This window comes from Pteropus alecto, unplaced genomic scaffold, assembly GCF_000325575.1.
Source record: "Pteropus alecto unplaced genomic scaffold, ASM32557v1 scaffold105, whole genome shotgun sequence".
Lineage (NCBI taxonomy): Eukaryota > Metazoa > Chordata > Mammalia > Chiroptera > Pteropodidae > Pteropus > Pteropus alecto.
In genome coordinates this window covers 1,601,877-1,621,179 of record NW_006436294.1, presented here as the reverse complement: position 1 = coordinate 1,621,179, position 19,303 = coordinate 1,601,877, and the positions used below count along the sequence as shown (strand labels likewise).

Genomic DNA, 19,303 nt, shown 5'->3' with positions numbered 1-19,303 from the left:
AAACCTCATTTTAAAAAATGAGTAAACTGAAGCTTGGAAAGGAAAACTTATTCTCAGATCTATGGGAACAAATACATGATATTTTGTAAATTTTAAATGAAATGCAATGATGCTAAGGGCGATGATTATAATCATATTTGATCTTCAAAATATTCCTGACAAGTGGGTGGAAGAAGCATTATTTAAGTGGTGCTGCCCAAACGGACACCCCTCAGTAGGGTTTTTACATTCGTGCCGACTTAGAAAGGAGTGTTCTTTCAAGGTCTAGTGTAATGATTTACTGCCAAGTTCTGCAGTCACACTTTCTGCCTTGACCACTTAACCTTGAACAAGTGGATTAATCTTTCGCACCTTGGAATTCTCATTTGTAAAAGGGAGACAGTAATAGTTTTTACCTCATAGGGCTATCATGAGGGTTAATGACATGGCATATGCAAAATGCTTAGACAGTTACGTGGCATATGATCAGCACTCAGCGACGTTAGCTGTAGTGGTATTACCTGTTTTTAAAAGGCCGCATCCTGCGGTGATGCCTCGACTTACCTATGTTTATTGTTTTGTCTATGTGGGTTTTTAGAAAAAAACGACAGTCGTATATCAGGATGATTTGGGCTTCCAGTATAGGAAAACCCAACTCAATGTGGCTTTCCAGTAAGAACATCTAATGCCTTACCCAGCTGTTAGTCTAGAGATAGGGCAGGCTCTATCTCTCGGTTGGTCGATTCCTTCTCTCTGCTCCAACAGCCATGGTGGGCGTCGTCCTAGAGTCGGTTCCCTCCTGGTCGCAAGATGACTGTGAGTGTCGGTAGGGATACTACTGCCTCCCTTTTTAACATCCAGCAGGAAAAAAAAGAAAGGAAATCCCCAAGCATGGAATACAGGTCTTACCTTTCCATCTGGCCGGGAGTGTTAGTGCGCATGCCCTCTCCTGCATCACGTGGTTGCCAGGAGATTGCCGTGGGCTGGTTGGCTTAAGCCCGAGCTCCTGAGCTGTCACTAGCAAGGGACATGGGATTGCCATGCACTGGCCCAGCTTGGTTAAGCCTAACCCCTGGATCTGTGGCTGGGTACAGACATGAGCAGAACTGGCTTTCATTAGGGAGGGTTGAGGGAGAAATGGATTTTGCATAGGTAACCAACAGTGTGTGATGTACAGGTATAGATATGAAAAAGCAACATGGTTTTGAGAGCCATAGTTCTGAGATTCTCTTTATCATAGTAACAGTAGATTTTGTAAAAATGTCTTTTGTCTCAAAGGTTAATGACATTATTTATATATTTCAGAAAATGTCAGCAAACTCAAGGAACTTGAATATTTGAATTTAGCTTTAAACAACATTGAAAAAATTGAAAATTTGGAAGGTAAGAGTTTTTTGTTTTCTTGTGAATTAAAATTAAGTTTTAAAATTCGATTTAAACAGAATTGTTTAAACAATATATTCTCCCATTTTGTGGGTTTTCTTGTCAATTTTCTTGATCGTGTCCTTTGGAGCACAATTATTCTTTTTTTAAATAATAGCTTTTTTGAGATATAATTGACATACAAAAACCTGCATGTACTTAATGCACGCAGGTGAGCTTGGATGTGTGCACACACCTGTGAAGCCATCACCACGATCATAGACATCCATCACCTCTGTTTTCTCTCATCTCCCCTCGAATTTAAATACATACTTTGGTTGCACTAGATTGATCTTCTGTGCCTACTAACCTGCATTCCTGATGTAAACCTCTTCGTCTTATCGTGCTGTGTCCTGGAAGGTTTCCTGTTGTACTTGGAGGCTTCTATTTTGTGCTATTATTTTTTGCTGAATGTCTGGTAAAGCGTGGGGTCTTTTCATAAGCAGAGGATTTGGTTTTGGTTGATTAGGGGGCTGGTGTGAGCGCTTCTGCAGTTGTGAGGTGGCGTTTGCCCCTCCAGCCTCTTGCCTGGCTGGCGGGGCTGCTGTGGGCTCTGTGTGAGTGGGCGGGACGGCGGGCAGGCATTGCTTCAGCGAGCAGGGGCACCGAGCAGAGGCAGGCAAGCTGCTCTCTCCACCCCACTCCCATCTGCCAGGAGCTAAAATTAGGAGGATTTTACTTAGGCTATGGTAGATTTTAGCCGATTTACCCCCTAGTGTAGAAATTGGTATTCCAGTGACTATCAAAGTTACATATATTCATCATACATTTAAAATTCTCATCTTCAAAACCTGAAATATCATCACTGCCAAAGCCCCACACCTGTCATCGGTGCTGGAATTGAGATGACTCCCTCCACGATTGGCATTTTTCTCATCAGAAGCCGAGTCCTTGTCCGCTCCCAGCTCCCACTCCACAGCTCTGTGACCGTGTTCTCATGAGAACGAACGGAACAACAGAGTTTGCTCAGTGCCCGTGTTTTGTGGTAGTAAATTGCCAATCTGAAATGTCAAAGGAATCATTAAAAACTCTCACTCTTGATTGGCTTGTCTAGAGCTTGTTATTTTTAAGGAAGTATCCAAAAGGATGGGGAAAGTTCTATTTTTGCGGTGTGTTCTGGCCGTCCACCACTAGGGGGCGGCATCGTCACTGTTGTCTTTCTGAGCTTTAGGAATCAGGGTCCATAGTCCATCTCAGGTCGTTTACCTGGATGCGTCTTCCCTGTGTCCACCTTCCAGGTCTTGATATGGATGCACTGGGCACTGCGCAGTCTGAGGATATGTTTTGGGGGGAGGGGATAGGCGTCTTATCTGCTGGCAGATACGCACTTTTTGCTTAATTTTAAAGGTTCAAGGTGAGAGAAGAGGAAGATATATTCAGCTCACCTGCTTAAGTAAATCTCAGTATAATTTAAAATATATATAAATATAAATAAAATATATATATAAGTCGTAGTACTCCAAATATATCTTTCACATTTCATGAAATCCATCTAACATTTTTTGCCAGTGTAGAACAAGCCCACAGATATGGAAATATAAACTTAATTATATTTACATTCATGTGTAGTTTCATATTCATTCTTATAGTGGCTGAGTCCACATTTTTATAATTTAACGACTGAATTTCCAAGTATATTGATGTTTTTTTAAATAACTCCTTACCGTTTGGTGCTTGAAGTGTTTTTAATTATGTTTGCTATCATGAACAGAACTGTTCTGAACAGCTTTGTACAAATTACCTGTTTTCAGTCGATGCATCCAAATGAAACTCTGGGCCTGGGGCAGAAACATCTCAAAGCCCATTACATGTACTGTCAGGTTGATTACTAAAGAGAATAATCGCTATCTTATAGGCTTGGCAATTTTTTTCAAAATTTTGTCTCTGTTTTTACTAATTTAATAGAAATAGAGATTTTGTTGTCCCTTTTCATTTATTTGATTGTTTTTGAAGATGTGAAGTTACTGGATTTTCCTTACCTATGTCATAGAATCTAGAATATATAAAAGTGTTTGTTTTTGGATATCCGTCTTTTTAATGACTAATATATTGACTCTAGTAATTCAATATGCAACTTAAAAAGTCAAAGCGCTCCTTGTGCTTATGCGGGAAAGCAGCAGTGTTCTGTCAGGGCCCGCGGCCCCCTAAGCCCTGCCCCAGAGGTGGCCGACCGCTCCCAACCCGCCTCGTTCTGCTGTGTGTTTCTAGCGGTGTGCTCAGACTGTGCTTTTTCTGCTATTCATTGATATTCTCATTTTTGGCTTCATCTGTTGACTTCTTGATGTGGAAGATGCAGGTTTTGGCCTCTCACACGGCCCCCGAGGTTCTCTATTCCCTTCTACTCACCCCGTTTATATTTTTATATCACATAACGGGGCCTCATAATGAGATACGGGATTTGGACCCATTTATGGCGACTGGTGTTTGGAATTAGCATTTGTTGGGAAGACAGGTGGCACTCATCGGTGCTGACCCACATCCGACCTCGGGCCTTTCTCCCTCCGGGCTTCCTCCAGGCTGGTCTGGCTCTCTCCAGCCTTGCCATGAATCACAGGCGGGACCAGCACTGGCCCACCCGTCAGACGGGTGTGACTACAGCTGCTTATACTTATAGACCCAAAATTGTATTCCACAGAGCTGTAGCTCGAGAACTTTAAGGTGCTCATGATGTTATTAACAAATGGCTAACATTGGCCAAGAGACCTTCCAATGTACCAGTTCAAAGAGGCTTTCAGCTGGGCAGACCTGGATCAACCATGGGTGTCACAACCTGAGTACAGCCAGCGTGGCAGCATTCTGGAAAGGCAGCCTGACATGGGGAGTCGAGCCTAGGAAAGGGAGAGAGGCGCCCTCACGTGACACCCAGGAAGAGGTATGAGAGCAAGCAGGGTGAAGAGGGAATCCACGTGGGAGGAGCACCAAAAGCGGGGTGTCAGAGCATGAGCAGGGCGAGGGCTGTCTTTGCTGTGGACATGTGCTGAGCCTGGAAGTACTAAGGCAGAGCTAGCCTATTTGGAAGAGACTGGCTTCGGATATGACTGGATGGGAGGAAAACATGGAATTCTAGAGAAGGTGGAGTCAGGTGCCGGAATCAAGAAAGGATAATGGGGAGAGAACACTATCATTTAATAAAATCGGTTCCACCATCTGTAACCTTCGGAAATGAGAATAACTTTGCCGAAGGTTACATGGTTGTGGAGCTATGAACCAATCTGAATCAAGTTCATTTTGGTGAGCTTAATATATCAGGAACCAAAACTCACCCTAAGTTACATAGCCACAAAACAATGACAGAAAAGCAGTGCATAATCGGGAAGCACATGAGAAGAGTGGAGTGCGTAGAAGTTTGAAGGAATGAGTACAGAGCAAGGTGGAGCCGGGTCGTCCGCTAGAGATGACTCTCGAGATATTGAACGTGGCAAAATCTGCCATGTCAATCCAACAAGCGTGAGCCAGTCGCAGGAAGAGACAGCCTCATGTGAACCTCACCCACAGGGGCTTCAGTACAAACCAGGTCAACTCTTCCTTGGTTCACAGCAAGAAACTGCAAACTCTGCTCCTGCGACAGCGAGCAGCCTCCTTTCCCTGCAGGCACATCGCGTGAGAAGCCGCAGTGAGAAAAGCGCTCCTAGGGCCGCTTCTGATCCTAGCGGACAGTTACCGAAGCGCTCTGGGTGGAAGGCGCTGTGCTCGGTGCTTTCCATGCCTCGTCTGCTGTTATCGTCACAACAATCCACCGAACTGGGTACCAATACTGTTAGGATTCTATAGACGGGACGGCTGAGGCTCGTAGCTTTTCTAAGGACACAGAGCAAGGATGTGAGAGAGAGAGATAGGAATCGGTAAGCAACGCTAGGAATCGGCAGACTTAAAACATGGCAACTGCTGCTGCTTTTATGTGCCGATGCATACATTTTATTGCCAATGTGATTTTTTTTGTTTTGTTTTTTCTTTTGCTTTACACTTCTCTCAACAGGATGCGAAGAGCTGACAAAACTTGACTTGACTATAAATTTCATCGGCGAGCTGAGCAGCATTAAAAGCCTTCAGCACAACATCCACCTGAAGGAGCTGTTTCTCATGGGAAACCCATGTGCAGACTTCGATGGCTACAGGCAGTTCGTGGTGGCTACTCTTCAGCAGTTAAAGGTATGCTCGTTCCACTGATGCAGACATCTCAGTACTGAAAACCAGCTGCAGGGCTTCCCGATTTACTCACGGTATTGTCACGGAACATGTTGCTTCAGAGAATGAAATACTCCGGAGAATCAGAACCAATTCTTTGACTTACTGAGCCTTTAACATTGTTTTAATTGTTTTAACAAATCTCGGAAAAATAAATTACATACTTCTCTCCTTTCTCATTCGCAACACACAGAACTTAACTTGACATATTTCTTGATGAGTTCACCTTGTTGCTTTGAGGATCATTCAGCATTTCTAATAACAAACCAAAAGCTTAGGGATTTTCAGATGGCTACAGTTGTATGTACTTTTTGTATTTCATAGTCTTAAACCACTGTGCTTTTGTAATTATTATTATTTTATTGTTGCTTTCTATCAACTCGTTCTCTAAGTTAGCGGTTCTCAGACTTTGGTATGTGTTGGAATCCTTGGTGGTGGTTGCTGGGCCCACCCCCAGAGTTTCTGGTGCAGTGGGTCTGACATGACACCCAAGACTTTGCGTTTCGGACAAGCTCTCAGGTGATGCTGACGCTGCTGGTCCAGGGGGCTCCTTCGAGCTCCACTACTCCGTGTTGGTCTCTTAGGCCACAGCTCTCCTAATCTGATATTTTTGGAACTAGGGAAAAGCATATAGTTTCTAGAGAAATCATACACCTGAGCATATTAAAGTCGTAATGTTAATTTTCACGCGATTCCAAGAGTTCCTGGCCTGCACGAGGCCCCACGCTTCTGCGAGATGCCCGGACGCCTCGGCTTCCTGCAGGCATTTTCTTCAATCCTCAGAGGACACCGGCTTTCAGACTGCTGGGTTCCGTGTAGTTGAAATTTCTGGGATAATGGGATGCATTTCTTCCCATGTAAATTTCTCTAAGAGAATGAGTGACTCAGTAATCGAACGTAGAATGTATATTTAGAATAAATGATCAATTAGTTCAAACATAATCCAGGTTGATCATCAATGAGCAATGACTTCCTTAGAAAATGAACTGACGGGAGCCAGAATATCACGGAAACGGGCCCTGTGGTGCAGCGGCCCTGCAGATGTGAGGGGCCAGACCCTCTGTTTGGAGCTCACCTACCTGGCAAGCGACTCAGGTGGGATTCGCACCTGACAGCGCCCCGTGCACACCGTGCCACTCCCACTGCTCCTCTCCGGCTCGCTGTGCAGCCTCCAGAACGAGTTTTTTAAGGCGGTGATACTGTTAGTAGATGACTAATTCAGCTCTTCCTTGAGGCAGCCGCCTCTCTTTGAAAAATAGCATTCATAAACGTGTTTACTATTGTTTAAAAATAGGTCGATAAACTTTAGACTCTTAATTGCCATTTTATTGAAAGCTTGTGACCTACTTGAAAGGAATCATGTTAAAGATGTGTTATTTTCCTGAAGCTGCCGTAACAAAGTACCACCAATTGGGTGGCTTAAACCCTAGAGGTTTATTGTCTCATTGTTCTGGAGCCTGTAAGGTCAAGATCAAGGCATCAGTCAGCAGGGTTGGTTCCTTCTGAGGGCTGTGAGGAGACTGTTCCACGCTCCTCGCCCAGCGTCTGGTGGTCGCTGGCCATGTCTGATGTCCCTTGGAATGCAGAAGCATCCCTTCTCTCTCTGCCTTTACCTTCACATGGCGTTCCCCTGTGTCTCTGTCTCTTCCCATGGCATTCTTTTTATAAGGACACCAGTCGTATTGGATTAGGAGCCCACTCTACTCTTAATCACATCTGCAAAGTCCCTTTTGCCATATAAGGTAATATTCACGGGAATTAGAGCACGTCCATTCTTGGGAGGAGGGGCGTTTTTCCGCCTATGACGCCTTTCTAAATGCCTCACCTCTTTTTGTAGAATGAGGCTGGGTAATAAATAGGTATCTTTAAATTGGTAGTTTTAAACTTCAGATTTTATATTGATTTTTTTATTTGAATATTTCAATTTCAAAAATCACTATAAAAATACCAATGTAAACAGTGACCATAACAATTAATAATACAGAAGGGTAGACGTGGGTTTATATGTATTAGAGCCCAGTTCTGTGTCGTGGACAAGGCCCTTCCTTATAGAGAGCGTGTGGCAAGGGTCATCGTTATACTTTAGAGCTACGGTTTGACTTGGGGCATTCAATCCTTGGTCTAGTGAGTAGTTATAAAATTAGTGTATTTTGAGAGCTTGTCATTCATTAATGATTAGTTTCAACAGAGGACCTACTTATTATTATCAGTAAAGACAGTTTGCAAACTGTTAATTGTATGAAATAAACATTGACTTTCAAGATCAAAGTTTCTGCTGTTTCCCATTAAGTATGTGACTTTTAATTCCATATCATTTTGGTGCATGAGTTATTATTTCTAAGTTTGAAATATTCCAATCAAAGTCAGTGTGGTGCAGATTCAAATTGCAATTTCGAATAATTGTTCTGTACTGGTTGTTTTTTATCGAAGTGGTTGGATGGTAAAGAAATAGAACGTTCAGAAAGGATTCAGGCATTACAGAACTTTCCAGTAATTGAACAACAAATCAGAGAGCAGGAGAAAGCTTACTTCCTCAAACGAGCCAAAGACAAGGAAGAAGCTCAGCGGAAGCTGCAGGAAGAGCATGAAAAAGAAGCAGAGGAAAGTCACCCAGGCTCTGATGGACGTTGGTACGTGGGAACACAGACATTGGCGTTATCTGTATGTACATTATTAGAGTTCGCTTTTGAGTTAACTTCTGTGCAAAGCAGCCAACTGCTCTTTTCCTAAGGTGTTCACAGTAGCATTTATATTCCAGACGATTAATTGGGAGAATATATTAGTATGTGAATTTGGAGGGAAGACGGTGAGTGCTCCACTATCTGTGACAATTCTGTGAGGCTTTCTTCCCTTAGAAAAAATGTCTTTGTAAGCTTGCGATTTTAATTTGCATCCAAACTTATCCTCCAACAAAATTCTCTCTCAAAGATGCATCGTAAAGATGAATTAACAGGTGTACACTTTGATTTGTAAAGTGGGAATATTTTAGAAACGTTAAATACAAGTCACATAATTATAAATTGAATACTTTTGATTGCATCATAAAATGCGCTGTTTTGTGAATTATATAATGAATATATTTTTAATGTGATTAATAAGCCTCTAATGGGTTTTTTTTACAAACATGTTTTTTTTATGCTTGTTTAAGTGAATTGCATCTATAGTCAGTTCATTTGATTTCATTTGATTTCAAAGTAAAAGCTTTAAATATTTTGATAACAGCATCTCTTAAACTCAAGAAAATCATATTATAAAATTTTCAGACAAACATAAATGTTAAAAAAAGTAAATAAGCATCTATAGCTCCACCATCCAGATTTAATAAATGTCAATAGTTTGCATTGTTGGTTTTGGATCTTCTACAAAATAAGAAATAAAATATCGTTGGGAGGGCGGAAGCCCCTGAGTGGCCTTCACTGCCCTCTTCTCCTTTCGACCCCAGCAGCGTCTGCCATCCTACAGTTCGTATGCATTTCGTATACGTTGATCCCATTCGTATTTTTTAACATATTTACTATGTCATATGCCTCCTGGATAAGAGTAGTTTGTTGCGTTTTTCTTTTTTTAGCATGAATGATTATCTTTCATGCTAAGAAACGGCTCTGCTTTTTGTTCAGCATTGTGTTTTTGAGATTTACACATGTGAACACGTAGAGCACTAGTTCATTCGTTCTAACTGTGGAATCTATGGGACGACTAAATCACAATGTATCGCAGAGGTGATAGTCAAAGTGTCTAACAGCTAGTGATTCATCGGCCCTGATCGGAGCGCGCACCGGCTCCAGCCACCCGCGTGGCCCTCCTGGCGGCTGCCAGCTGAATGTCCACCCCACTGTAGCCATCCCTCCTCGCGTGGCCGTTTAGGTTGCTTTCCTTCTTCCATGTTTTCAGACAATGTTGCACGTGTGTCCTTGTGCAGGTGTAAAATTTCTCTAGAGTATTCAGTAGCGACATGGCCACATTATCAGTTAGGAACATCTTTTCAGCTTTATATGCATTAATTACCCAATTATTTTCTAAAGTATATTAATTTATACTCATGTATCAACAGTATAGGAGAGTACTGTATAATATGATATTTTAAAACGTTGGCCAGTCAAGTTGGCTGTTAAATAGCACCTGATGTTGAATTTGTGTTTCTAGAGTTACTAGTGAGTTTGAATATCTTCTTATGTTTATTGGCTGTTCAAATTTCTTCTGTTTTGGTTCTCCTCACGTCTTCTGCCTATTTAAGTGAGTTGTACATTTTTTCTTATTGACTTATTGTTCTTTTATGTTCTGGATGAAAATTCTTTTGTAGTTAGTTACTTGCTTTGCAAATATCTACTTCCAGTCATGACTCATCTTTAATTTTAAAAAGTGCTTCTATTTTATAGAATTAAGAAACATCTATGTAGTTAAACTTAGCTTTGTACTCTTTGGTGCTGTTTATGAACATTTTCATTACTCCAGTGTCATATTTATCTATCTGGAACTAACTTTTGACTACAGTGTAGGCGTGGGGTACTAGTCATTTCCCACATGGATAACTAATGGTCTCTGCACCATTTATTAAGGTGGTGCGGTTCTCCCACTGACCTATAATGCCACCCTTACCATATGGCCTCTACTTGTGTGTTCATGGGTACATTTCTGGGTTCCCTAGACCAGGAGTCTGCCAACCCCTGGGATGCAGACTGGTACTGATCCATGGCCCGTTAAGAACTGGGCTACACAGCAGGAGGTAAGAGGTAGGCAAAGGAGCAAAGCTTCATCTGTATTTGCAGCTGCTCCCCAGCTCCAGCATCACCGCCTCAGCTCCAGCTCGGATCATCAGGCATCAGATTTTCACAGGCGCACCGGTCCCTGGTGCCTAAAAGGTTGGGCACCACTACCCTAGATTGCTCCATGGAGCACCTCCACATGGTTTTAATTCCTATAGATTTATGGTAAATCTTGCTATTTGGTAGGAGATATTCTCAATATTCAAAATTATCTTGACTCTTCTTAGTTTTTCACTTTTCTGTTAGAATTTTTAAAATCTGCCATTCAAATTCCCCTCAAATCCCCAGTGTAATTTTGATTGAAATTGCATTTAATTTATATGTTAATTATGGGAAAGTTAACATCTTCATGACATTGGTTCTTTCCTTGCTGAACTATTTATAAATAGCTCTGTCTATTTAGTTAGGCCTTCTGAGCCCTTCAGGAAGGTTTTGTCATTTTCTCTATAAAAGTCTCATAACATGTTTTATTAGTTTTATTTATAAATATCTTGTAGAATGGAATTTTAAAAATAGATTTGTAATTAGTTCTTTCTGATGTATTAAGGAGACAAATGATTTCTATACACTGATATTAAGCAATCTTGCTGAACTTTTTAAAAAGATTCAATAGTTAACCTGTACATTATCTTTACTAGGTAGGAAAACATTTTTTATAAACAGCAACTTTAAATTTTTTCTCTAATTCTTCTACCTCTGCTTTATCTTTCCCTTATGGTGCTTGCTAAGACCTTCAGTATGGAATAGCATCAGTAAGAACAGATAGACGTGTGTATGTGTGTGTACACACACACACACACACACACACACACACACACACACACACACACACGATGGAGCCTTATTCAGCCTTACAAAGGAAGGAATCCTGACTTTAAAAAGAATGTTTCCAGTTTTTCATCATTAAATATAATGTTTGTTGTGCGTTTCGGTAGAGTTAAGTAAGTTTCTTTTTATTCCTATTTGATCAAGAGCTTTTATCATCACAGATACTGGATTTTTATTAAATGCTTTTTTGAATCTATTGAGATAATCATGTTTTTCTGTTAATGTGTAAAATCATATTAATAGATTTTCCAGTATTAAACCATTCTTGAATTTCTAGAATAAACTCACTTTGTCCATATGATATATTTTTGTTCATATGCAATATTTTTGCCTATATGATATATTTTCAATGCATCGCTACATTCATTTTGCTAATATTTTAAAATAATATTTAACCTAGTTTATAAATGAGTTTATACTATATTATCTTTTTTTATTGTATTTTTTCCTAGTGTTTCACATCAGTTATAATAGGCACATGAAATGTGTCGGGGATCACTCCCTCTCTTTGGTTTAGAAAAGTTTCCAAGCATTCAGAAAGATCTGTTCCTTGCCTTTTAGTAGAAGCAGGCAGGTGGGTTCCTTACAGAGCCTGCTTCCTCCCCCACCAGGACTGACTGTCCCTCAGCCATCACCCTGCTTTCACTCCAGTTAGCCTATGAAATAGTGAAATAGTGAATTACTGACGTAGTTGGCGAGGAGCAAGCGGCTGCTATTCTGCTGCAGGAAGAAACACCAGAGAGGTTTAGGGACTCAAGAAGGGGAGCTGGATGTTTCATCTCTTGACTGGACAGAGCCTGCTTCCAGCCTGGAGAATGAAAAGATGGAATGTGGCCTAGAATAGCCTACAAGTAGAAGGGTCAGGAAGGGGGCATCAGTGGAAGCAGCTGACATGTCAGGCATTTGGCACGGTAAGGCTTTGTGAATATCTCATAGGCCAAGGACATGTGGTAGAAGGAGCTGCACTTGAGCTGTCTTGAATGGACACCACCGAAGCGTGTGCCGGCAATAAGAGACTATGGGGTGGATTGTCAAAGGCAGAAGCTGAGGGATTATCACAGATGACAAGCCAGGTAGTGCGTGGATCACTCTGGCAGGGAACAGTGTACTTGGAAGGCTCTCGTTGAGGGCCAACAAGAACCAACAATTGTGCTCACAGGAGAAAGCCAGAAACTGGGCATCAGCCCCAGAGAGGGTACCAACAGCCAAGGTTTAATAGCATCATCTTCGCGGGAATTGTTTGGCTGTTTCTCCCCATCCATTCTCCCAGGCCCAAATTTCTGAAGTCAGAAAGAACCTGAAGAGGCCCAGTGAGATGGGGTGCAGTGGGGACGAGTAGCCCATGTGGATTTTTTCATTTAATATCATTATGCAACAGAGTATATTTTCTAGAACAAGGTCAGGGGAAAGAGGCCGTTCCCAGTGTTTCCCATTTGGATGATGTCATTTTCTCTGTGCTAGAATAGAATCTCCTAAAGGAACTGTCGTCTGTCTTGACGAGGGTTGTATCTCTGGTGCCCGGCACACAGAAGATGCTCGATAAATATTTCTCGAATCTATGTTGAACAAATGTTTAATATCTCACATAATACCCATTTGAAGCCATATAGAGACATCATTTAATTCTCTTACAATCCACAAAACATAAATAAAAAAAAAGAATAGAGGACTGTTACCATATAAAGCTAAAACACCAGAAGTTACCCATGAAAAATGGAGTAGATAGAGACCATACCATGGGGGATTTCATATGCCCCACTAGGGAATTATGGAGTTAGAGAATCTTAAAAGAACCTGGTATTAATATGATTTCATTTTCCTGTTAGAACAATTCTCCAGGAGCAGTGCAGAGTGTGGGATTGAGGGATGCAGGACTGGAGATGGGGGTATTGCTAAGTCTCAGCGGTCCCTGAGTTCATCTGATCGTCAGTACCTCCTGCAAAATATTGTAAAACACAGATTCCTGGGCCTTACCCCAGATCTGCTGAATAGACACTCTGGTGGGAGCCCAGGAATCTCTACTTTTTATAAAGCTCCCCAGGTGACTCACATCAGCCAGGTCTGTGATCCCTTAGATCTGAGTACTGCAGTAGTCCTGGTGATAGACAAGAGCCTGTCCCAATGCTATGGCTGTCATTTCCTCCAGCTTGGCTCAGATAAGCTCTGTATGAGGCACATTTTGTCGAGGTAAGAAGATAACATAAGAAAAATATGTAAGATATTTAAGGAGCAGCGTTAAGGATGCATCTCAAACATCCATCATTGGTCCTACATGCTCTGTGTCTCTCTGTTCTTTCCTAGCTCATCTTCTCTAGAGAATCACGAGTACCTCCGGGCACCAGAGATGCAAGATGGGGAACAAAACAAAAAGAAACTGGCTGACGGCGAAGATGACCTGGAATTCTGGAATAAGCCCTCTTTGTTTACTCCTGAATCTAGACTGGAAACTCTTAGACATGTGGAAAAACAACGGAAAGACCAAGAAAAATTAAGGTATTTCATTTTCTTCCCTGTCATTGAGAATGAGGTCACACTTTCTCATGGACTCAGTTTTCACAGTTGCATATTGTTTTCTTCGTTATCTGTGTCAAGCTTTGTTAGCCATCACGCATGAACTTTGAGTTCAGCTTCGTGTTGAATTGTATCCACTAACATTTATTCATATCAAACTACCTTCTTTAGAATATCACGAGTTATGGCATTTTGGGTAGGGTTTTGTTTGTACATCTTTAGTTTTGTAATCACTTTAAATGAGTTGAGCAATGGCATGGCCTGGGTTAGAGATGACGGTTGTCACAGTACCAAGAAAAAGGCCACTGGGTGAGATGAATGAGTCCCTTTGCCTCTTTTAACTTCCAGAATTAACAATTAGAAATTAGTTTTCTAGGCATTATCTTTTCCTAATACAACTCTCTTGAACATTTTCACGTTTGGATTATTTGGATAAAATGTGACGATTCGTTAGAGGCTGGAATGCTTAAGCTATTATTTTCAGAGCAGCTTTTTTAAAGATAGGCTCTGTGTCATTCCATTCCGTGTCATTGCTTAAGTCTAGTATGTCAAATGTATCACTTATGCGAATATTTATAATTCACGAGCTCCGGAATGTGATCAGTTAGTTCTGAAATACAGTAACTCGTGGCAATGACACTTTTTTGGCAAGGACATAGGTTAAAAACAGTCTCTTCCCCTGTGGTTATCAACCAAGAAAAGAACCGAAAAGAGCAGAAAAACAATTGGAAATCTCTGCCGCTTCTATAAAATTTTCTTTATTAATTAGCTAGATAAGGAGGTACAGAATTGAGAATCAAATTTTATCTAAAATGCTCATTTATAAAATTCGGTGATTTGTACACTGAGAGGCCACTCAGTGCTTTGGGAACAGCATTGGAATAACATCAGAAAATGTGGACTCACGTTGTGACTCTGCTGTTGACTCTGTGTGATGCTGGCAAGCACCTAACTTCTCTGTTTTCTCACCTGTTAAACAGGGGCTAGCACACCTGCCCTATCCAACGCACTGCATTGTTGGGAGAATCAGGTGGGCCATAAATGCAGAAGTGCTTTGCAGGCTCAAGAACCCTTTGAAATGGAAATTGTACATGTTTATATGATATGTACTATATTTTTGATGTATACACAAACACATAAGCACACATATTTATATATGTGTACATGTATAGGCATATATAAATTACATTATATTGAGCCTGAAATCAGGATAAACTTTCTTTCTCTGATGACAGCCTAAAATAGTACGGCTGACTTGGATGAAAGTCCACTCACTCTGTCCAGTGCACTGCGGTCTACCCAGCCAGCGGGGCACTGCGAGGTTCGCCTCTCTGATGCCCCTTCATTGTCCCAGCTCACGGAGAAGAACGTAGTTCATGGAAACATTAACTTACTGGACCTGGGGGCCCAGGTTAGGGTGCAGAAAACTATGAATAAATCTATATTTTACAGTAAAGTTAACTGTCATAAAATCTATATTAAAAGAATAGAAATCCAAGGCAAAGAATTGCCTACAATTCCATCCTCTAAACAAATTTATTCATTCGATCTTCTAGAGCTTATCTGTAGATGCCTATTTAAGTTTTATATACTTTTTTAAGTATGTAGAACTTACGTTCTACGTTTTTCTTTCATGTTATTCCATGAATCTTTTCCTCTTTGCTCTATTTCTTTTCCAACTATTCCTATCCCTTCGATGTGACGGGTGTTAACTGGCTTGAGTCGATCCCACCACAGCTTTCTGTACCGTCTACAAGTCTATGAATCATTTCTTCAAATGCAGGATATGGGCTCTTAAAAGAAAAACAAAAACGGACTTATATTTTATATACTCGTTCTCACTAAATACATTATCTGCAATTTTCTATCACTTTTTAGATTGGTAAGTAAAGCGCTAACACACTTTTGAATAGCTGCAGAATATGTCACCACACGAATATGCCACAGTTGATCCAGTCATTCCTCCATTGGTGGGAATCCGTGACAGTTCCGGGGTTTTGTCACTGCAGAGAATGCTGTGACAGCCATCCTCGTACGTAGGTCTTTATGTACTGGTATTTTTATTTCTACGGAATAGATTCTACTTGGCATTTTTAGCATTGTAATTTTAACTAAAGCAGAAGCTATATACACGAATGAAGACTTCACAGCAATCTGAATAAATCATGCATAAAATACACCTATTGAAATATTGATACGTGTTTGTTCCATGAAAAGGGTTTTTCCCCCCATCGAATTATCTGGCAGATCGTCTTGGTCACATTTTCACTGTGTAGACATCGATGCAACCGCACAGAAGTCTGGCTTGTTTGTCGATTCCCAGAAAGAAATAGATCTTCATAACAGCAAATGGCGATATATTCACAAATACCTGATTAATTTTCTTAAACTGTTTCTCAAACATATTAATTATGTTTATATTCACTTTGTTTATTTTTCCTCTCCCCTCTGCCCCTTGTTCCTATCCACTGCCGATCTTCAGAGAGAAAAAGAAGAAAGCGAAACCACCCAGGACTTTGATCACTGAAGACGGGAAAGCCCTCAACGTGAACGAGCCCAAGTATGTGAGGCCACACAGAGACTTGAGGAAGCACAATGTGTGCCATTGGTCGTTACGGTTACAGGTTTGCTCTGCAGAGGGCACATCTGACCGCTCTCAAAAAGCTCGATGCCTCTAACAAGAGTGACATTTGTGCATATTTGAAAGCAAAACCTCTCTTATGTTTTCAAGTGCATAATGTTATATTTCATCTTTTTGGCATCCAGAAAATGATCTTGACATATGGAAACCTTAGCTATATATGTATCCCCTGAAACTTTGGACCATCTACAGTTTTATGCCTGAGAGTTGCCAGTGCATTATTGTTGTGTTTATGCATTTTTAAGACTCTGCCATGAACAGACTGGCTGAGAATACTGCTACATCTCCTATCCATCTACTTTATACCCTGGAACACATCTACAGAGCATTCAAGAACTAAGGAAAGAAATCGATATAAATACTCCTGTGAAGTTAATGAGAGAGGAAAAATATTCAAACTGGAAATCCTCAAGAATAAGAATATCTTATCTATTCTATCTGGCTGTCTTAAAATTTAAACTAGAAAGCACCCTAAAATACACACCAAAAAGCCTATGGTCTAAGTCTTGTTTCCTTCATTTCATTACTCAAAATCTGTTTACTATTTGCTATGCCATCACCATGATGAAGGTGCCATCCTGAATCATTGCCAGGCATCCTACATTTTATCTGCATGGCAATCTTGTGTGATAGGCACTATTTATTTTGTCATAGGTCCAAAACCTCAGCCTGAGTGAGGCGAATTGACTTGCCCAAGGGCACTTAGCTAACGGGTAGTGTGTCTGACTTGCTCATGCTAACGCACTTCTGGTGCTTTCTATGATCACCCTCCCCCAGCCCCATGCACACATGCCTTCTTTATCCAGCAGGCACGAGGGCAGCACAAGACACGACACCGGGCACTGGGGTTACAGCAGCGAACACGACAGGTTTCCGCCTTCGTGGAGGTTAAAAATCTAGTGGGAAAAAGTCTCTCTTCAGCCTTCAGCAGGGCTCAGGGGCGACCCCCAGAGCTCCCTGTGTCCCTCGTGAGACCACCGCTCCTCTCACCACATTGACCTCTTTACCTGCCTCTACGGCCAATTCTGTTTAGGGGTGTCCTATGAAGAACTGATTCCGCATCACCTCCCCTATTACCGCCTACTGCAGTCACCGTTCCTTACTCTCCTAGTCATCAGTCATCCAGAGTCTTATTCCCATATGGCTCTGTACAGCTAATCGGACTCCTCCTCTCCCCTCTCCCCGACCCCCATCCTTTCCACTGTGCCCTCTGGAGCTTATGCTTTGTTAACAAAACCCAGACAATTGCAATCGCTTGTCAGTAGCCCCCATGGTTCATCACTTGGCCTCCTATGATCTCTTCTACTGCACTGAATAAAGAAGGATGAAGAGAGGGAAGGGTACGTACTCCCTCTCTTTAGGAAACTTCCTGGGAAGCGCCATGTAATCCTCTCCTTCACAGAACTAAGTCACATGACCTCATCTAGTTGCAAGGGAGGCTGGAAAATGTAGTCTTCATTCTTCAGATCTATGTTTCTAGTTAACATCAGGTCCTACTACTGTGGAGAAAAGGGGAGTGACTAGTAGGAAATGACGACAGTCTCTGCTATAGAAAACTTCTCTGGAATTGCCTTTCGAGTGCTATGTGAAGGGAGAGTTTCCGTTGGCCAGCTGGGAAATTGAGGAGCAGCAATCAAGGCAGAGGGGACGGTATCTGTAAACGCTCCCGAGATGAGATAGAATGCATGAGTCATTTCAGCAACTGAAGTCCCGCCCGGCTGGACTGCTGAAAGCGGGGAGAGTGGCTGCCTCAGGCAGACCTACTGCCAAAAGCCAGATCTATGGCTAGCTTTATATTTTCCCAAACAATTTAGCTTACATCCTTTAGTCCTTCTGAGTAGTATGTTGACGGGATGGAAGTCACACCTAGGGCTCAGCCTCGGGGTGTAGGTGAAGGATTTAGGGCTTTGAAATCCTGCCTTTTCAGGCTCAGGTGGCTTCTTTCCCAACTGTGTCAACCTCTCCGAGTCCCTGTTTCTTCATCTGCAGAATGGAGGCGACATAACAGGCAGTGCCCCAGCATTTCCCAAGGCAGTGGAGAGGTCAGCAGTGAAAGGCAAAAAGGAAACTAAGGGAAAGAACGAGGAGACAAGACTGTTGAAAACTGAATTAAGGAGTAGAACGCTGGATAAGGGGAGACATGCATCGCTTAGTTCTCCACAAATAACTCCAGGCTTTGAGTTTGCTCCTGGAAAACTCGAATGAAATAGAACATTTGAACCACCAGATGTCTCTATCTCTGCACCAATGCTCATTTTTTTGTATGTAATTTACCTTAAGATTCTCACATGAAAACACCGTAAAGAGAAATAATGTATGACTATGTTGTACATTTCGGTTGAAATTTTTAAATCACCGTAGACATTTTATTGTCCAGCTACCAAAATAAGTTTGTCATTGGAAATTATTATATCATTATTGTGAATTTTACTTCTGATAATGGGATGAGGCTGTCTATAAAAGTATTACTAAATACATCATCTTTTTTTCCCCCAAATGAATTATTCCTTAGACTCGACTTCTCTTTGAAAGATGATGAAAAGCGTAACCAGATCATCCTGGATCTTGCCGTGTACAGGTAAAGACATTTTATTGTGTATTTTAAATGGCATTTCTGTGTATTTTCGTTCTCAATTGCAGTCTCTTGAGTTGTGAAACACTTTGAAATGAAATTTGGTTTACGAGTAATCAGCACCTACTCCTCTCCCAGTGCTTATTTCTACCTCTCCGTGCTTTGTGATTTCTATCTGACAAACTATAAATTTACTTGCATTTTTAAAAATTTGTAGTCAAGGCAGGAACTTTGTTTTGTTTGTTCCTTCCTCCTTATACCTCCAACACCTAAAACATCTCCTGGCCCCTGGTAGGAGCTCAATAAGTACAGGAATGAGTACATGAATGGATGAATGAATGAATGAATGAATGAATGAATGAATACTGATGATGTCACTCAAGTCCTGCCTTTCTGTTTAAG

The 19,303-nt window shown here is 41.4% G+C and overlaps 1 protein-coding gene across 1 annotated transcript in view; it reads left to right on the top strand.

Annotated features, from left to right (window-relative positions):
- LRRC6 (leucine rich repeat containing 6) overlaps positions 1-19,303 on the top strand; it is a 56,654-nt gene that overhangs the window by 12,085 nt on the left and 25,266 nt on the right. Inside the window, exons 4-9 of the mRNA XM_015590202.1 lie at positions 1,285-1,362; positions 5,378-5,550; positions 8,017-8,240; positions 13,479-13,670; positions 16,171-16,248; positions 18,842-18,907. Coding sequence (XP_015445688.1) covers positions 1,285-1,362; positions 5,378-5,550; positions 8,017-8,240; positions 13,479-13,670; positions 16,171-16,248; positions 18,842-18,907 — 811 coding nt within the window. The remainder of the gene's footprint in view (positions 1-1,284; positions 1,363-5,377; positions 5,551-8,016; positions 8,241-13,478; positions 13,671-16,170; positions 16,249-18,841; positions 18,908-19,303) is intronic.